The sequence below is a fragment of the Sarcophilus harrisii genome, chromosome 3 (genome assembly GCF_902635505.1).
Source record: "Sarcophilus harrisii chromosome 3, mSarHar1.11, whole genome shotgun sequence".
Lineage (NCBI taxonomy): Eukaryota > Metazoa > Chordata > Mammalia > Dasyuromorphia > Dasyuridae > Sarcophilus > Sarcophilus harrisii.
The window spans coordinates 190190464-190210196 of NC_045428.1; the positions used below are offsets into that span (position 1 = coordinate 190190464).

A 19733-nucleotide genomic window follows, 5' to 3' on the forward strand; every position below is an offset into this window, starting at 1 on the left:
ATTCACTTTCTGGAAAGTAGAACTACCTAAGCAACATGTGCCTAAATTAGGTTGTACTAGGATGCAGACAGTGCTTGAAATAGCTTCAAATTGAACAGTTTTATAATAACATCAGGTCAGGAAAACACAAGACTCAGTTCTTGTAATACAGATTATTAGCTTGAGCTATCTCTTCTTATTCTATTAGTGCTGGTTCTTTCTTGGACATTAGCTCTCTTGGAATTTGATTGTTTAATGTTGCCTGCTGTTCCTTTTTGACTTAATTGCACTCTACTAGCTATATACTATCTCGAGTAGTAGTTGTTATTAGAGGAGCCATCAAAATAATTTCATGGAAAGAGATGTAGTATCTGGGCAGGAATGTGCTGGTAAATTGTTTTTAAAATGGAATTTTAACCCCACATAAATACTATTCAGTATCATCTCATTCTCATCTTTTTTGGATAAAGTTATGATAGATTCAATCAGTCAGTCAATATTTATTAAGTGCTTACTATGTGCCAGGTACAGGGCACAAATATGAAAAGTTAGATAATCCCTTGCCCTCAAACAACTTACAGTCTAATGGGGGAATTTAACAAAAAAGAAAACTGAAGAGGGGTGAGGGGAGACTTCTAAGGACAAACCACTGTTCTGATATTATTTTATTTTATTTTTGTGAGTTTTAACTTCTTTAGTTAAAGACTAAATACCTACAGAGACCTAGTTAGGTCTCTATTTTGAAAACTTGAATTCTGTTTTGTTTTGACATTGCAAATATTCAATATGGGCACCATTTCTTGTTCTGAAAAGTTTATGCCTCAGTTCTGTGGTTTTTGTTATGAATTCTATTATAGCACACTACCTATTGGTGTTTGTAGTTTGCAACATATCTTCTTATTGGATCCTAAGTTCCATGAGACCAGGAATAATGGTTTATCTAAATTTTTGTACCTCCTCCAATGCAGCAGAAAAGACAAGGCATACCAAAATGCCAAGGGAACAAGATAAATTTGAGTGTTAGTACTGCAACTTACTGCTCAATCTAAATTTTTTAGACTCTGTGGGACCAAACTGCCCTCCCTGGCCATTATCTGACTCTAAGCCTATCCATTCTGGTCATCATTTGGCCTAGTGACTATAAATAACAATTCAAATCTCAATTGATCTTAGAGAAGAGAGATATTTCTCTCCATCCTTATCCCCTCTGGCCCATGACAAAAAGTTTAAGCTGACAAGGTAACTTTAAACTTACATATCTGAGGCACTTACATCTTGGTTGGACATTTCCCAGTAAGGTCTTTCTCCATAGGACATCACCTCCCACATGACAATGCCATAGCTCCATGCATCACTAGCTGATGAGAACTTCCTGTAGGCAATAGCTTCTGGGGCTGTCCATCTTATGGGGATTTTTCCACCCTGGAAAATATGTTGTAGATTATTCAGTTGATTCACAGTAGAGAATTCCAGTTCTATTTCAACCTTGGCATTACTGTCATTAAAGATCTTTTGGACAAAAAATTTCTGAACATTCCATAATGGCTTGGCAATTTAAATGGAAAATAGAAAGAAAATGGAATATTTTTAAACTGTTAGTGAATTTCTCTAAGTTGAAACAGCATTGTTAGAAAGAAATCACACTTTATAGGAAAGAAAACATTTTATTCATTAGAGATATTGGATGTTTTTGCCTTTTGTTGGAAGTTCCAGATTTGGAATATTAAAATCAAATACTACTCTGCAGTCATTTAACATTTCATTTAATTTGTAAATATAATAATTATAATAAAATAAATATTGAATTGAGAAGCACTTTGTTAAATCAGCATTGAACAGAGTAGAACTGAATTTCTTTTCTTTTCTTTATTTCTGTAATCATTTCAGTTATATTTTAATCTTTTCCTATAAATCTCTTGACATGCTAAAAATGCAGCTAAAATAGACAATTTTTGTGTAAAAGAGCTTTAAATTATTCAATACTTATGTTTTTAAGCTTTCATTCTAACAGCTGAGCTCACTGAAAAGAAAAAATTAAGGTTCAACCTATACAGTTTAGCTATTTTCTGATTTTTCAGTAGTTTGACTTTAGAAGATATAAATAACATTTTATGTATTATATTTAATTTTTTAGTAACATTTGCAGCATCTTGTTAAGAAAATTATAAAAATTTCTTTGCAATGATAATGGAAGGAACAAAATCATTTGTTCATTTCGTTTGGCATTTTAGAAATCTTTTTACCTCCTCAGTGGGAATATAATAAGTTTGTGTATATGTGCATGTGTGTTTAATGCAAGATCTCTTGAGCCATGCTTTATAAGTCCATTAGATAACAGAAGAGAACAACAAGCAGGTTTTGAACATTAATAACCAACTTTTCAGAACCCTGCAATTCATTTATAGTTAACTAATATCTTGTTTTCTTTTTTTGACAGACAGAACACATAGCAGAGGAAAATTCTGATGAGTAAACTTTGCTGCTAGTTATATTCTCAGCAGCATCTTCATAATCATCATTGTTTGAAAATCTGCTTTGTTAAGTTCTTTGTATAGACTAGAAGGAAAATCAGAAAGGAAAAAAGCTTCCTGCTTTAGAGAAAGAGTCAAGGACATTAATAATGAAACTTTAAATGCAAAAGACAATTGTTGCTTTTTAAGGTTGTATTAGGCAAATATGTGGTATTTTTGATAGAGCTCTAGGGGTATAGGCAGGAAAAAATGACTTAAATTGGGTTTTAGACCATTTACTGGTTGTATGACTGGACAAGTCTCTGAATCTCCCTCACTGGGCCTCAATTTCCTCCTCTATAAAATGAAGGTGTTAATGACATCTACTTCTGAGGGTTGTTGTATGGATAGACTGAGAAACTCTTTGTAAAGCACTTTGTTAATCTTAAAGCATGACATAAATGTAAGCTGGTTATTATTATTGTTGGGGAAAAGTGATTAATATTCAATAGGAAAAATAATGAACTGCAAGGCAAAATTAAGGATTAATTAAACACACATTTATTTAGTCATTTACTATGTACTAGGTCTAGTGTATTAGTATGAACAAGGATTTGCATATAAATTGAGAAGTACAGATCATTCAAGTTGGAAGATACCCTAGAGACCATTTGGGTGAGCCTCTTCATTGTTCAGATGAAACAACTGAAGTTCCAAGAATTGAGATGATTTGCTCAAGGTCAGATAGCAAATCAATAGCATACTTGGGATTTGAAGCTATGTCTGCTGATCTTCTCCCATTGAGCCTCAGTCCCCAATCAAAAATTCTATAGAGAACAAATCATGATTATACTTTTTAATATCCCAACATATATTAAGCATAAGAACAAAGCTGCAATTTGATAAAAAGGTCTAAAATGTGTTGTCTACCCAAATCAATATAGAATCAATTAATCAACACATATTTATTAACTATCTCTTATGTGCTAGGAAGTACAAATACAAAGAATGAAATAATCTCTACTTGCAATATCAGAAGCATTAGGCAAGTACATAATGAAAATGAAAATTCTGAATATTCAGCCACGGTAGCTAAAAGTAACATTAATTTCGAGTTAATTTGTAGCTCAATATTGGAGTAGAGTCGGTTTTAAAAATGTAATCAGATTAGTATGGGCTTTCATACAACTGAATTTTCTTTCATGGACATAGGACTGATATTTGCATGTAAGAAGAATGTCAAATAGGATTTAGGTTATAAGAAGAAAAAAAGGGCTTTAGTTTTTGTCTTTATATTTCAATGCCCAGCTCATACTAAGAACTTAATGATTATTTCTTGAGTTGGAATGAGTTGAATTAAATTGTTGAATATGTTTGGACCCTTGGATATAGATTTATGAAAAAATTCTGGTCCTAACAAAATGTTGCTACACTGAATGCATTGAATAAAGTGTTTGTAACTCAGGTCTTCCTCATCCTATCCCCCAAACTTTTCTAGCAGTGGTGAGGAAGAACACTATCTTAGTGTAGGTCACTTGGCAGATCCCAGCATTTGGTATTTCCACAGGTGTGACTTTCCACTTAATCAATACCCTCACCAGACTATTAAGGGGGAATGGGATTTTCAAAATTCTGATGCTGGGAGAGACAATGGGAATGGAAGTTGTCTAAGAGCTTTGCTTCAGATAGAGCTCATTCCACTCCCTCATCAAATCTACTCCTACCAGAAAACTGTTGGCTTATTCTATATCCAGGATACTCAGGATTTACTTACGCTTATTTTGGGGGTAATAAAAAGCATCAAAAAATCTTTCAGACAAATAATTTTTCTCTTTCATCATTTCTTAGCTCATTTGTTCTCTCCCTTCTTTCTTTCCTTCTTCCTTCCTTCCTTCCCTCGCACTCTTCCTTCCTTCTTTCCCATCTCTGTCTTTCCTTTCCTCCTCCTCCTGCTCTTCTTCCTTTTCCTCCTCCTTTTCCTCTTCCTCTTTTCTCCTCCTGCTGCTTCTTACCCTTCTCCTCCTTTTTCTCTTCCTCCTCCTCCTTTTCCTTCTTCTCTTCCCCCTCCTCCTACTCCTTTCCCGCTTTCTTCTTTTCTTTTTCTACCACTTCCTCTTCCCTTCTTCTCAAAGTGACAAAAAAAGATGAGGAAACAGGAAAATCAGGTTTTATTCTTGGAAACAGGGACAGCTTCCATGTTATTTAGATACAGCCTTTGTTCAACTTTTTATTTCTATTCATGGTAGTCATGGTGGTGGTGCTAGGTAGACTCCCAGAATAGCCAGCCTCTTGTGCTTTTCCTTCTCTTTGTTGTATTGTCCTAGGTGTGTTTGTTTACTTTTTCTTTTGATATTTTGGCATTGTCCCTCTTATTTTGGAAGCTCTCTTTTTCATACATATAGTTATAACTATTTTGTTCTTGAATCAGAATATATTGAGACCTTCTGTCCTGTCCTGTAGGCATCCAAATCAGCTACATTCCAATTCTTTGGGTAAACTAACACTACACTTTGATTACCAAGTAGGAATTGGAGTAACAGTATTTTGCCAATCACTGAAAGCACCTAAATTCCTTCACAATTTGGGCATTTGCAAATATTAGAGTGAGGTTGCCAAGATCACCACTGATTCTCTATTGTATTTTTCATCTAGTTTCATGGTCATAGACAGCATTTTTGAGCCCTTGTGGCTCTGTATTTCAAACTTGGAAATTATATTTCTAAGCTCTGCAGGTTAAACTTGAAGATCTATTTTCAAAAGGAACAAAATGACCATTTCTTTTACTGAATCTTATTTGCCATAGTGGGCAAACCAGATGCAAGAATATGGTACTAAATATTTAACAACTGATTCTCCAGGAAAAAAATAGGCATGACATTCTTATAAATTCAATATGCATTATTTATACTTTTACTACCACTTTTTAATGTCTAAACAACATGCAAAATAGTAAATCAATCCCTGATTTGTAGTGTTTGCCAATTTGCAAATGCTCACACAGAAAATTTAATAATTGGTTCTCTAGTTGGATCAGCTGACTACAGTGTATCACTGAGTATGTAGATGTTTGTATCTATCATAAGGTGGCAGAGGTTGCTCCTTTGCTGAGTCATTGTTGGTTACTCTCAAAACAGGCTTTAAAAAGAGTGAAATTTTTTGTACATTCATATGCAAGCTGTTAATTCATCATTTTTTTCTTATAGTGTAATTTACTACCAAAGGAAGACATTTTTGTTACTTTTCAAGTTGATTTAATTCATCGTCTTATCCCTTCCCTTCCCCACTCCCCCGAAAAAATCCTAATATGTTCTTTGGCATATCCAGTACTACAAAACTGTTTTTGAAAGTTAATTGACCTTGAAATTTCATGTTACAATTTTAGCTAAGAAAGTAAGAACTGGATGTCATTAAATATAACATATTCTTATTAATGTGGGATTTCCTCTTTCCCAATCTTTTTTCAGCTCCATAAGTTGAGTCTCTTAGAGGTAGTGCATCCTAAGTTTGATGTAGTCTGGGGGTGTTCTCTCTTGCATTTATAATTCATAAACTCTCTACAAGTGATATTTCCAGGCAGAGGACACAATTCGCTCAAAGTAAAGACATTTATTGAGATGGCATTTTGAGAACAATAATAATAAAATATCCCTCCTCCCAATAAAACTGGGGCTCACTTTCCCACAATTTGTTCTTTTTTGTCTGTTGTTTTCAAAGAGGACCACTAACATCACAATTGATTGATATCTTTACTCAAGCATGAACTGAATTTAAGAGTTGCAGAATTGCACAAAGTCATCAACCTTACTCTCTTTGATAGTCCTCCAAGTCCAGTGGCAAGACAAAAAGTCAAGGCGACCGGTGATGGCCGAGGACCCTGTGGATGACCTTGACATCTTTAATTTCTGACCAAGCTCTAAGCACTTCAATTTTTAAAGATCTAGAGAGCATGACTAATCCCTGATCAACCAATGTCTAATTGCCTTCTAATTCCATCAATTTTGAATAGATAATTTCTTCATACCTCAAAAAAAGGTATAAACCATATTGCAAATATGTGTTTATATATAAATATAAATTTTCCTTTAAGACTTTAACATCTCACTGACAGTGTTATTTTTTTTTTTTGAGTTATTTTCAATTGTGTATGGCTTAAGGTTTTCTTGGTAAAGATATTGGAGTGATTTTGTTATTTCCTTTTCAGTTCATTTTACAGATGAGGAAACTGAGGCAAATAGGATTAAGTGGCTTGCACAGGGTAGTGTCTGAGGTCGGATTTGAACTCAGGAAGATAAGACTTTCTTATTTTTTATTCCAGTCTTGGTGCTCTAACTACTGCATCACTAACTTCCCCATTGTTTCTGTTATTAGCCTCTTATCTTCTACTATTTAATCAACTGGGGTGGGAGGAAAACAATCACGGGTGTATGTATCATTATCCCCCTCCCTTCCCCCATTAAAATAAAATAAGAGTATTTCAGAAAGGATTAGTAAAATGGTAAAGGCATTTCAAAAATAACTAGACAATGATACAAAAAAAAGCCTTTAAAATATATTCTGGAAGTAAGAAGACTGAAGAAGGCCTAGGATCACTGCTCAGGAAGTGTGATGATACCAGATGACAGAAAAACATAGCATAAATCAATTCTTATTTTGCATCTCCTTTCTGTACTCAGGAGTGTGATTTTTAAACTTGAAAAGATGGAATAAAAATGGTACATGGGGAATTGAAATGCAAAAGTGGCAAGGGAGCATCTAGGGATCCTCAATTAGGTTGAACCCTTGGTCTGCATCTGCCTGTGTCACCTTGGATGATTCATAGAGCTTCTCTGTACTGTCTTTTGGAACCAAGAAAACTAATTTTTTTGTTGTCTACAAAATGATGACATTGGATTACAGGATGACTATGATTGCTTTTATTTCTAAAGCAGAGTGAATGGATCTATAGATCCATAGATTCTAGAAGAGATCCAGACTATAGATCATCTAGTCCAGTCCCTTTGTTTTATAATTAAAAAGTGAGGCCTCATAGGCAATAAGTAGGAGAGAAAGAATTTGAATTTGGTTTCCAAATCTAATGATAACAGCTAGCATTTATATGTGCTTTAAAATTTTATAAATTGTCTTACATATATTACACAATAATCCTGTGAGATGGGGGAATGTTATTTCCATTTTGCAGATGAAGAAATTAAGTCTGAAAGAAGTTAAGTCACTTGCTCAGTGTCACATAGCTAGTAAATGACTCAGCTCATTGACATCATAAGTTGTTGAACATTGGCAGACTATAAATTTAACTGATTTACTAGAACCATAGATCTCAAAGTATGGTCCAAAAACTGCTAGGGGTCCCCAAGGACTTTTCAGATGATCTTCAAGATCAAAACTATTATATAATAACTCTAAGACATTTTAATTTCTAATACAGTACATATTGATAACTATAAACCACATAGGGCAACAAAGTAGAAAAGTGGATAGAGTACTGGGCATAGGGATGAGAAGACCTGGGTTCACATACAGCCTCAGATATTTATTACTGTGTGATCCTGGACAAGTCATTAAATCCTGTTTGTCTCAGATTGTTCATCTATAAAATGAGATGAAGACAGAAATGACAAACCACTTCAGTATCTCTACCAAGAAAATTGGACGTGACTGAAATGCCTGAACAACAAATAACTCATATAAATAAAAGTTCTTTGAGATAGTTGTCTTTTATAATTTTTAAGTATGTAAAGAAAGTCCAAGACCAAAAAGTTAAGGAACTACTACCCTAAATGTATTTTCTGCCCTTTAAAAATCCTTTAAACATGAAAAACCTTTCATAACCTCCTCTCCTCCTGCTCTGCTCAGATTCATATTGTTTTTTTTATCCATTTACTAAATTTATAATTAGCATCTTGAATGCCAATTTTGTTTGCCTGTAATAGGACGGTGTTAATGGGACTCTTCAGAGTCATATAAATTAGGGTCCTTTTTACCTGTTTCCTCCTGAAGAGTAACAGTCCTGAAATACTCTTGATAATAATTCAGTGGCAAGTACTACTATGCAAGGGGCAAGTATTACTCTCTTTCAAAGAGAATTTAAGTGATGTATCACTTACTAAGTGATAAGTACTAAGCACTATTCTGGAGGACATCTTTTTAAATGAGGTTTATCCCTCCCCACCATATCTGCTAGAAAATGTAGGACACTATGCTACTATCATGCAATAGAATTAAAAATATACATTATGGGAGGATTGCCTTGCTTCTGAGTACATATAGCTAAATACTGAATATGGAACAGATAGATTTTCCAAAGCAGCCTCCTATCACTCTTTATAGCCTTAAACAAAAATAAAATCTACTATTTGGAAAAAGCCCCAGTGAGACAGCTGACAAGAGTTAAAAATACTGGTACTGCAGACAGTGGCACATTTCCCTTTCATCTCTCCCATTCTCCTCCCCATTCTCTTTTGCCATGCTCACTCTTCCTCCCTACCTCTTCTGCAGATGATTTTTTACTTAGGACTTTTATTTAATGGCTCCATCTTCCTGAACCATTCATCTATGTCCTCTCTGACAAAGCTCCATGGAAATTAGTATGGAAAAAATGATAGCAACAGTATTTCATTCGCAGGGAGAAAAGGCCAGTTAATTCTTTTAATCATCAAGAGCTATGAAATATAGTAGTATCACATGAAATGTGATATTCCAGTGACTTCAAAGAATTAAACAGCACTAAATACTGAGAATTGTATTTCCTCAGCAGGTAGGGAGAAACATCTTAATAATGAGAACAATAGTAATAAAGTCACTCAATCACTGAATTAAATTCCATTTCCAATCCTATAAACATGAATTTGATACTTACATATATATATATATATATATATATATATATATATACATACACACACTGTGCTAGACATGGGAGATATAAATAAGTTTATTTCCTCAAGGATCTTTCATTACACTACAGCAATAAGCAAATAGGCAAGTTTCTACACATTATAAGGTGCTTTAAAAGTTTTAGTGCAATTTTATGATTTAACAAAAATTCTTTGAAAGAGGAATCCTCAATTTTTAAGAGTGTAAATGTTCCTAAGACAAGAAAACAAGAAGTGAAGCAGAATTATTAATATCTAAGGTATCAGAAAAGGCTTCTTATAAGAGGTAGCATGTAGAAGTAAGCTTTGAAGAAAATTAGTGGAATCTAAGAAAAAGGTAGAGGATGGCAAACATTCTAGACACAGGGGATGGTATATGCTAAGGTAACAAGATCTAAATCTTGACTGATTCCTCTTATTGGAGAATTCAACAAATCTCTGAGGTAAGAAAGGGGAGTGGTTTCCAATACTTTTTCCTGCAAAGGAATTTATATTATCTTCAGGAGGAAGTATGTTAGACAGGTACATGGGTATGGTGAGGATTGAAGAGATGCAGGTCCTTGCAGAATATTGCAGTTGGACTTAGATGAACTCTTGAGCATACTCTCTTGCATGAATACAATAATATTAGAGCCTGCTGTGGAAGACAAGTTGGGAGAAAGTGTGGCAGCTGATGTCCTGATGAAGTTGGGACAGGACTGTTAATCTGGAGATATATACAGTATCTTTACAAAGTATATTTTCATAATTTTGTTCAACTAGTTACATTCCCTTATTATATGGTAAATATCAGAACCTCATTATTAGAGAGAAATGTGATAGTGAGGGGGTCTATGTGCTCCATTTTAAGAAATACAAACTGCAAAACTTACAAAATAGATATATCATAGAGTAATTATCCATTGGATTGTTGGACTAACCAAAGAACTTTCAAATAGCAGCTCCTCTAGTGCAAAGATGATTCACTGTCAGAGAAGTCAGGTGGGGGTAAGGAAATAAAATTGAAGAGAGAAGAAAAGAAGATACCTCTTAAGATATGTTAATAAGAAAATAAGAAGGGCAGTGTGATATAGTGATATAGGACCCAGCATTAAACCTCTATATGCCTCAGTTTAATAGCACCTGGGTCCCAAGATGGTTGTGAAGATCAAATAAGATAATATTTGTAAAGTGTTTAGCACAGTTTATGGTATATAATAAATCCTAGAGAAATGTTAGAAGATCCTTTAAAACTTGGCAGTGTTATATTAGGTAAGTCATTTAACTCTTTAGGACCTCAGTTCCTTCATTTGTAAACTGAGACGGTCAGACAAAATGATGTGTAAGGACACTCCTATCATCTCTAGATGCTTTTTTATTTCTTTGGAATCAAATTTTAGGGACAATGAGGCATGTTTGGAGTCAATAATTTCTCAATCTTAATAATTACAAATCTTATTTATAAACAAACATTCAAACTAGAGGTGGTAGCATGGTCTAGAGGACAGAAAAGTGATATCTGTGAATTAAGAAGAAAATCTATTCAAATCTGTTTTTAATACATACTGGTTGACTCTAGGTAAGTCCCCCCATCTCCATATTTTTGCCCTGATGTTCCACATATCTGGAATGAATTTCTTCCTTATTGCTAACTCAGAATACGAAATGTGAACAAAATTTCAAAAGGGGAGGTTACTAGCAATTTAGTGGATCAGAATATATCTCATGCAAACCTGAATCCTTAAGGAAAATAGAGACTTTATTTTTAAGTATGTTACTTTGGCATGGCTTATTTTTGATCGATCAGCTGTGGGACCTCAATAATTTCAATTATCTAAGTATTCTAGAATTCTGCCAGGAACAATTAAACTTCCTAGCCTGTGGTTTAAAAAACCTATCCTCTTCCTATTTTTGAAAGCTGAGACAGTATATGCTTGTATGTGATCTGACAGTAACTTTTCCAGTCTCTATGACTTTTCAAAAGTGATTGACAACAACAGATCCTCAATCTTATTAAAAAAGCTTTTTTTTTTTCTTTCTAGAAACCAGGAATATATTTAATAAGGAACTAATGATTTAAATTACTTCAGTACAATGTGTTCTTTTACTTATTATCTCCTCACTAATCTTGGGTTTCAATTTCCTGTGAGTCATTTTTGCTGTAGAAAGAATATATTCTAATCTGAAGATAATTTATTGATAGAGAAATATTTTAACATAGTGATAGGGGGGTGGAGCCAAGATGGTGGAGAAGGCAAACGCGACTTTCTAAGCTCCTCTCATTCCCCTCATAACCAACTATTTAATTCAATCTCAAAAATAGCTCTTCACTGCTTAAATTCATGAAGATCAGAAGCACTACAATTTACCAGCTGAAGTCAATCTGAAAGATTGCCAGGAAAGGTTTGTCCTGAGGGGCCAGGAACAGACTAGCACAGGCAGGGAGAGACTATTGTCCTGAGCAGACCAGGGGCGGGGGCTAGAGAAGGTATAGAGATGACTCTGCTATAGGCTAACTGCTCTGCCTTGATTACAAAGCAGTAAACTGGCAGAGAAATTAAAGCCTAAAACAGAGGGTACTCTAAAAAACACCAGAACCTAACAAGATCTGGCAGTAACTACTCAAACCTGGAAGTAACTCAGACAGACTGTAATGCAGCCCTGCAGCCACATCCTGCAGGGCTTTTGCAGGGGCAGTTATAAATCTGCACATCTGTAGGGGGCTTGGCCTGGGGCAATAGAACTTCCCCAGCAGGAATGTGCTTCCTGGGGGAGAGACACTTCCAGTCCTTGCAAATCCATTCATTGCTCAACTGCTAATACCCACAGCCCCAGGGCGGGATTTGGCTTGGGGTAGTGAAACTCTCACTGCTCAGCATCTAATCCCAGGGCAGTCGTTATCTCACACAGCAGGGGTTCTTTGCAGGGCACTTTCCCAGCTCTGCCCTGCAGGGCTGAATTACTTCCAGTTGGGGAACTCTTTCCCAGAGCACTCCAGTACCTCCCTGCTTTTTGTAGCTGGCTGGCAGGACAGCTACTTGTCCATATACCTTTCACTGCTCTGCAGAGGAAGCTGGTAATCTCCTGGCCCTGAAGGCAGATGCTACAGGCTTTAACAAAATGAGTAAAAAAATCAAAAGGATAGTTTCTACTCAGAAAGAGAACAGCTTTTCAACCCTGAAGAGACTAATAGCAGAGAGTCTCCAGACAATTGTTGGTCCCCACTACAAAAGGCTCTTCTAGAAGAGACTATTAAAAACCTTAAAAGAGAACTAGAAGAAAAATGGGGAAAGGAAAGAGAAGCTATGCAAGAGAGTACAGACTCACTAAAAGAAAAATTTGATGAAGTGGAAAAAGAAAACAACTTCCTGAAATGTGAATTGGAAAAGGTAAAAAACTCCCAAGAAGTGCAAGGAAACAGAATTTATGAATTGGAAAAAGAAAATAACTCACTAAAAAAAAATTAGTGAAATGGAAAAAAATTCCATAGAGCAAAACAACTCATTTAAAAACTCAATTGGACATATAAAAAAAGAAGTAAAAAAAAGCTAATGAAGAAAATAACTCATTAAAAAATCAGAACTGAACAAATAGAAATGATTGATTCATCAAGACAGGAAGAATCAGTCAAACAAAACCAAAAAAAAAAAATGAAAGATTGGAAAAAAATGTCAAATATTTACCTGGAAAAACAACAGACCTAGAAAATAGATTTAGGAGAGATAACCTGAGGATCATCGGAGTACCCAAAAAATATGATGAAAAAAGAGCCTAGATACTATTTTAAAATAGGCGTTGAAAGAATCCATCGAACACCTTCTGAAAAAGACCCTAAAATAAAGACTCTGAGGAATATTGTGACCAAACTTCCAAATTTTCAGACTAAAGAAAAAATTTTACAAGCAGCCAAGAAAAAAACAGTTTAAATACTAAGGTGCCACAATAAGGTTCACACAAGATCTGGCTGCCTCAACATTAAAGGATTGAAGAGCCTGGAATTTGATATTCCAAAAGGCAAAATAACTTGGAATGCAGCCAAGAATAAACTACCCAGCTAAGTTGAGCATTTTTTTCCATGGAAGAAGATGGACATTTAATGAAACAGGAATTCCATCTGTTTCTAAGGAAAAAAACCAGACTTAAACAAAAAATTTGATCTCCAACAACAGGACTCGAGAAAAGCAGAAAAAGATAAAAGGAATTCTTGAGAACTGTATTTCTGTTGTGGATATACATAAAAAACCACATGTATAATTTGATTTTACTGATATAGCATAAAAAAGGGAAGTAGAAATGGAAAGGGGATAGTGTCAGAAAAAGGGAAAAGGGGAGATAAAAAGAGGGAAACTACATGCGACGATGAGGCAAAGGAAACCTATCATATCTGAGGGAACTTAGAGAGAGGGAGGAACATTGAGCGAATCTTACTCTCATCAGAGTTGGCTCAAAGAGAAAATAATTGACATATTTGTTTTACAGAGAATCTTCTCTCACCTCATTAAAAAGTGGGAGAGGAAAAGGGAAAAGGAAAAAGAGTAATAAGGGAAGGGTACAAGAAAGGGGAAGGAATTCAAAGGGAGGAGGAAGGGATACTAAAGAGGGAAAGCTGGGTGATGCAAGTGGGACCAATCCGTTTAATACTAGGGAAGGGGGGGAAGAAGGGCAAGAAAAAGAAAAGCATAATCTGGGGATATTAGGATGACAGGAAATACAGAATTAGTAATTTTAACCATAAATGTGAACAGGATGAACTCTCCCATAAAGAGGAGGCGGATAGCAGACTGGATCAAAAGTCAGAACACTTGTTTACGGGAAACACATTTAAAACAGGGAGATACATACAGAGTAAAGGTAAAAGGCTGGAGCAGAATCTATTATGCTTCAGGTGAAGTAAAAAAAAGCAGGGGTAGCCATCCTTATCTCAGATCAAGCAAAAGCAAAAATTGATCTAATTAAAAGAGATAAGGAAGGAAACTATATCTTGCTAAAAGGTACTATAGACAATGAAGCAATATCAGTATTAAACATATATGCACCAAGTTGTGTAGGATCTAACTTCCTAAAGGAGAAGTTAAGGGAGTTGCGAGAAGAAATAGACAGCAAAACTATAATAGTGGGAGATCTCAATCTTGTACTCTAGATTTAGATAAATCAAATCACAAAACAAATAAGAAAGAAATTAAAGAGGTAAATAGAATATTAGAAAAATTAGGTATAGAAATACCTAGAGATAGAAATCTGGAGAAAACTGAATGGTGACAGAAAAGAATATACTTTCTTCTCAGCAGTTCATGGAACCTACACAAAAATTGACCATATATTAGGACATAAAGACCTCAAAATTAAATGCAGGAAGGCAGAAATAATAAATGCTTTCTTTTCAGATCACAATGCAATAAAAACTACATTCAACAAAAAGTTAGGTGTAAATAGACCAAAAAGTAATTGGAAACTAAATAATCTCATCTTAAAGAATGATTGGGTGAAACAGCAAATTATAGACACAATAATTTCACTCAAGATAATGACAATGGTGAGACATCATACCAAAATTTGTGAGCTGCAGCCAAAGTGGTGAGACTTACTTGAATAAAATAGAGAAAGAGAAGGTCAATGAATTGGGCTTGCAACGTAAAAAGCTAGAAAAAGACCAAATTAAAAACCCCCAATCAATTACTAAACTTGAAATTCTAAAATTAAAACGAGAAATTAATAATATTGAAAGTAAAAAAAAAACTATTGACCTAATAAATAAAACTAAGAGTTGGTTTTATGAAAAAACCAATAAAATTGATAAACCTTTAGTAAATCTGATTAGAAAAAGGAGAGAGGAAAATCAAATTAGTCGTCTTAAAAATGAAATGGGAGAACTTTCCACCAATGAAGAGGAAATTAAAGAAATAATAAGGGGTTACTTTACCCAACTTTATGCTAATAAATTTGATAACCTAAGCGAAATGGATGACTATCTCCAAAAATACAGGTTTCCCAGATTATCAGAGGAGGAAGTAAATTGCTTAAATAGTTCCATTTCAGAAAAAGAAATAGAACAAACTATTAATCAATTCCCTAAAAAAAATCCCCAGGACCAGATGGATTTACATGTGAATTCTACCAAACATTCAAAGAACAATTAGTCCCAATGCTTTATAAACTATTTGAAAAAATAGGGAATGAAGGAGTCCTACCAAATTCCTTTTATGACACAGACATGGTACTGATACCTAAACCAGATAGGTTGAAAACAGAGAAAGAAAATTATAGACCAATCTCCCTAATGAATATTATGCTAAAATTTTAAATAAAATATTAGCAAAAAGACTACAGAAAATCATCCCTAGGATAACACACCACAATCAAGTAGGATTTATACCAGGAATGTAGGGCTGGGTCAATATTAGGAAAACTATCAGTATAATTGGCTATATTAATAACCAAAGTAACAAAAACCATATGATCATCTCAATAGATGGAGAAAAAGCATTTGATAAAATCCAACATCCATTCCTATTAAAAACACTTGAGAGTATAGGAATAAATGGACTTTTCCTTAAAATAATCAGTAGCCTCTATTTAAAACCATCAGTAAGCATCATATGTAATGGGGACAAACTGCAACCATTCCCAATAAGATCAGGAGTGAAACAAGGTTGCCCACTATCACCATTACTGTTTAATATTGTATTAGAAATGCTAGCTTTGGCAATACGAGTTGAAAAAGAGATTAAAGGAATAAGAATAGGCAATGAGGAAACCAAATTATCACCCTTTGCTGATGAGATGATGGTATACTTAGATAACCCCAGAGATTCTACTAAAAAGTTATTAGAAATAATTCACAAGTTTAGCAAAGTTGCTGGTTATAAAATAAACACATACACTATTAGCATTCTTATGTATCACTAACAAAATCCAACAGTCAGAGTTACAAGGAGAAATTATATTTAAAGTAACTACTGATTATATAAAATATTTAGGACTCTATCTGCCAAGGGAAAATCAGAAACTTTATGAGCAAAACTACAAAACACTTTCCACACAAATTAAGTCTGATCTAACCAACTGGAAAAATATTAAATGCTCTTGGATTGGGCGAGCAAATATAATAAAAAATGACAATACTATTTAAACTAATCTATTTATTTAGTGTTATACCAATCAGACTCCCCAAAAACGATTTTGATGACCTAGAAAAAATAACAACAAAGTTCATGTGGAAAAACAAAAGGTCAAGAATTTCAAGAGAATTAATGAAAAAAAAAATCAAATGAAGGTGGCCTAGCTGTACCAGATCTAAAATTGTATTATAAAGCAGCGGTTACTAAAACCCTCTGGTATTGGCTAAGAAAAAGACTGGTTGATCAATGGAATAGGTTAGGTTCAAAGGACAAAACATCCAATAACTTTAATTATCTAGTGTTCGACAAACCCAAAGACCCCAGTTTTTGGGATAAGAATGCATTATTTGACAAAAAGTGCTGGGAAAATTGGAAATTAGTGTGGCAGAAATTAGACATGGACCCATACTTAACACCGTACACCAAGATAAGGTCAAAATGGGTTCATGATCTAGGCATAAAGAATGAGATTATAAATAAATTGGAAGAGCATAGGATAGTTTACCTCTCAGACCTGCCTGTGGAAGAGGAAAGAATTTATGACCAAAGAAGAACTAGAGATCACTATTGACTACAAAATAGAAAATTTTAATTATATCAAATTGAAAAGTTTTTGTACAAACAAAATTAATGCAAGATTAGAAGGGAAGCAATAAACTGGGAAAACATTTTTACAGTCAAAGGTTCTGAGAAAGGCCTCATTTCCAAAATATATAGAGAAGTGACTCTAATTTATAAGAAATCAAGCCATTCTCCAATTGATAAATGGTCAAAGGATATGAACAGACAATTCTCTGATGAAGAAATTAAAACTATTTCTAGCCATATGAAAATATGCTCCAAATCCTTATTAATCAGAGAAATGCAAATTAAGACAACTCTGAGATACCACTACACACCTGTCAGATTGGCTAGAATGACAGGGAAAGATAACGCGGAATGTTGGAGCGGATGAAGGAAAACTGGGACACTGATGTATTGTTCGTGGAGTTGTGAACAAATCCAACCATTCTGGAGAGCAATCTGGAATTATGCCCAAAAAGTTATCATACTGTGCATACCCTTTGATCCAGCAGTGTTATTACTGGGCTTATATCCCAAAAAGATCCTAAAGAAGAGAAAGGGACCTGTATGTGCCAAAATGTTTGTGGCAGCCCTCTTTGTAGTGGGTAGAAGCTGGAAAATGAATGTATGCCCATCAATTGGAGAATGGTTGAGTAAATTGTGATATATGAATGTTATGGAATATTATTGTTCTGTGAGAAATGACCAGCAGAATGAATACAGAGAGGATTGGCGAGACTTATATGAAGTGATGCTGAGTGAAATGAGCAGAACCAGGAGATCATTATATACCTCAACAACAATACTGTATGAGGATGTTTTCTGATGGAAGTGAATTTCTTCGACAAAGAGAAGATTTAAGTCAGTTTCAATTGATCAAGAATGGATAGAAGAAGCTACACCCAAAGAAAGAACACTAGGGAATGAATGTAAACTGCTTGCATTTTTCTTTTTCCTCCTGGGTTATTTGTACCTTCTGAATCCAATTCTCCCTGAGCAACAAGAGAACTGTTTGGTTCTGCACACATATATTGTATCTAAGATATACTGTAACCTCTTTAACATGTATAGGACTCCTTGCCATCTGCGGGGGGGGGGGGGGGAGAGGGCAGGGAAAAATCGGAACAGAAGTGAGTGCAAGGGATAATGTAAAAAATTACCCTGGTATGGGTTCTGGCAATAAAAAGTTATTAAAAAAAAACAAAACAAAACATGGTGATGGGTCCGTGATGTTATTCATATGAGTATTCCTCACAACAATAATCACAACTCATCCATAATTTTTCGTTTGTGATTTCCTAAAGCACAAATGTTGCCATTTCATTATCATGCTCACTGAATTCATTTGATTTCCTATTACTTGTAGTATCAACCACAGCTAGATTCCTATTAGTATGAAAAAATAATATTGTAAAGTAATCAATTTATTAAAATCTACACTATTTGAAGTATAATTATATGTAAAATATGATATTTGGTTTCAGTCCAGTGGTAATTAGAGCCATCATTTATACTAATTAACAATTAGCTATGCAAACTTCTCTGGCATTTGGCTCCCACTTACCTTTATGGGCATTTCACACATTGCTCCCCTTTTTATACATTCTATGGTTCAGCCAAACTGACATCTTTGTTGTCTTTTATAGATAATATCTAAGTATATTTCTTTTCACTGACTCCCTTTTACTCATCACTGCACTGCCCTTTCTCTTCCTAAAATCCTTAGTTTTCTACAATTTTTCATTCAGCCATTTTTGAGTTGTGTCATACTCTTTATGAAAGATACTAATATGCCATTTCCTTCTCTAGCTCTTTTACAGATGAGTAAACCAAGGAAAAATAGTGTTAAATGACTTTCACAAGATCTCACAGTTAATGTCTTAAGCTGATTTTAAACTCATGAAAAGTAGTTTTCCTCATGCCTGACTCCAGGCCAATGAATCTATCTACCATGTTACTCAGCTCTCTATTTCCTTCAAAGCTTATATTAAATGCTATCTTATTACTAAAATATTTCTTGGTCACTCCTAGCTGCTAGTGCTGGTCTCCTCAATTAACTTGTATTTTTTTTGCATATGCTTATGAAAAGTACATTGCCCTTCATAAACACTGCTCTATTGAAATGAAGCAGTTTGTGATGAAAGGGACAGAAAAAGTATTTTTATGTGAAAGAAAATAGCTATGTCAGCTGTCAAATGCTACTGTTATTATAAATGAACATTTTGATGCATAAAACAAGTAGGAAAAGAACTTTGTTTTAGTAAGAATCTTACATACACACATTGTTCAGATGGGATTTGAACAGCTTTGGACAGAAAATGAACTATGATGTAAAAATAAAGATTTAAATCACTTTGAACATTTAGAAAAAAGTATCACTTGAATGTGAACAATTTGATGATTTGATGAAAACAATGACTAGAAGGAAACACAGTTGAATAATATCAAATGGATTGGAGGACTCTGAAAAATTTTTTAACTGTAGGACTTTATGGCACTTCAGTTCATTTGCATGTAATTATGACTAGAGAGTAAAACAAACAAAAAAAAAAGACAAACAAACATTTGGAGATTAAAGTGTGATTTAAAAAGTACTATTGATTTCATACAACAAACTTGAAAAGTTATTACCTCTTAAGTGAAAAATGAGTCACATTAAGTTAAAAAGCTCTCATTTCAGCCACCAAATAACCACTGAACTTGACATAGGATCCAGAGGAGAAGAATTGAAAACACAATAAGAAACTGAAAAACTGTTCTATTGGATCTGT

General features: G+C 34.3%; 1 protein-coding gene across 3 annotated transcripts in view; it reads right to left on the reverse strand.

Moving 5' to 3' along the window:
- EPHA6 (EPH receptor A6) overlaps positions 1-19733 on the reverse strand; it is a 745715-nt gene that overhangs the window by 32954 nt on the left and 693028 nt on the right. For all 3 annotated transcript variants that reach the window (XM_031958889.1, XM_031958890.1, XM_031958891.1), the window contains one exon: positions 1252-1401. In XM_031958889.1, coding sequence (XP_031814749.1) covers positions 1252-1401 — 150 coding nt within the window. The remainder of the gene's footprint in view (positions 1-1251; positions 1402-19733) is intronic.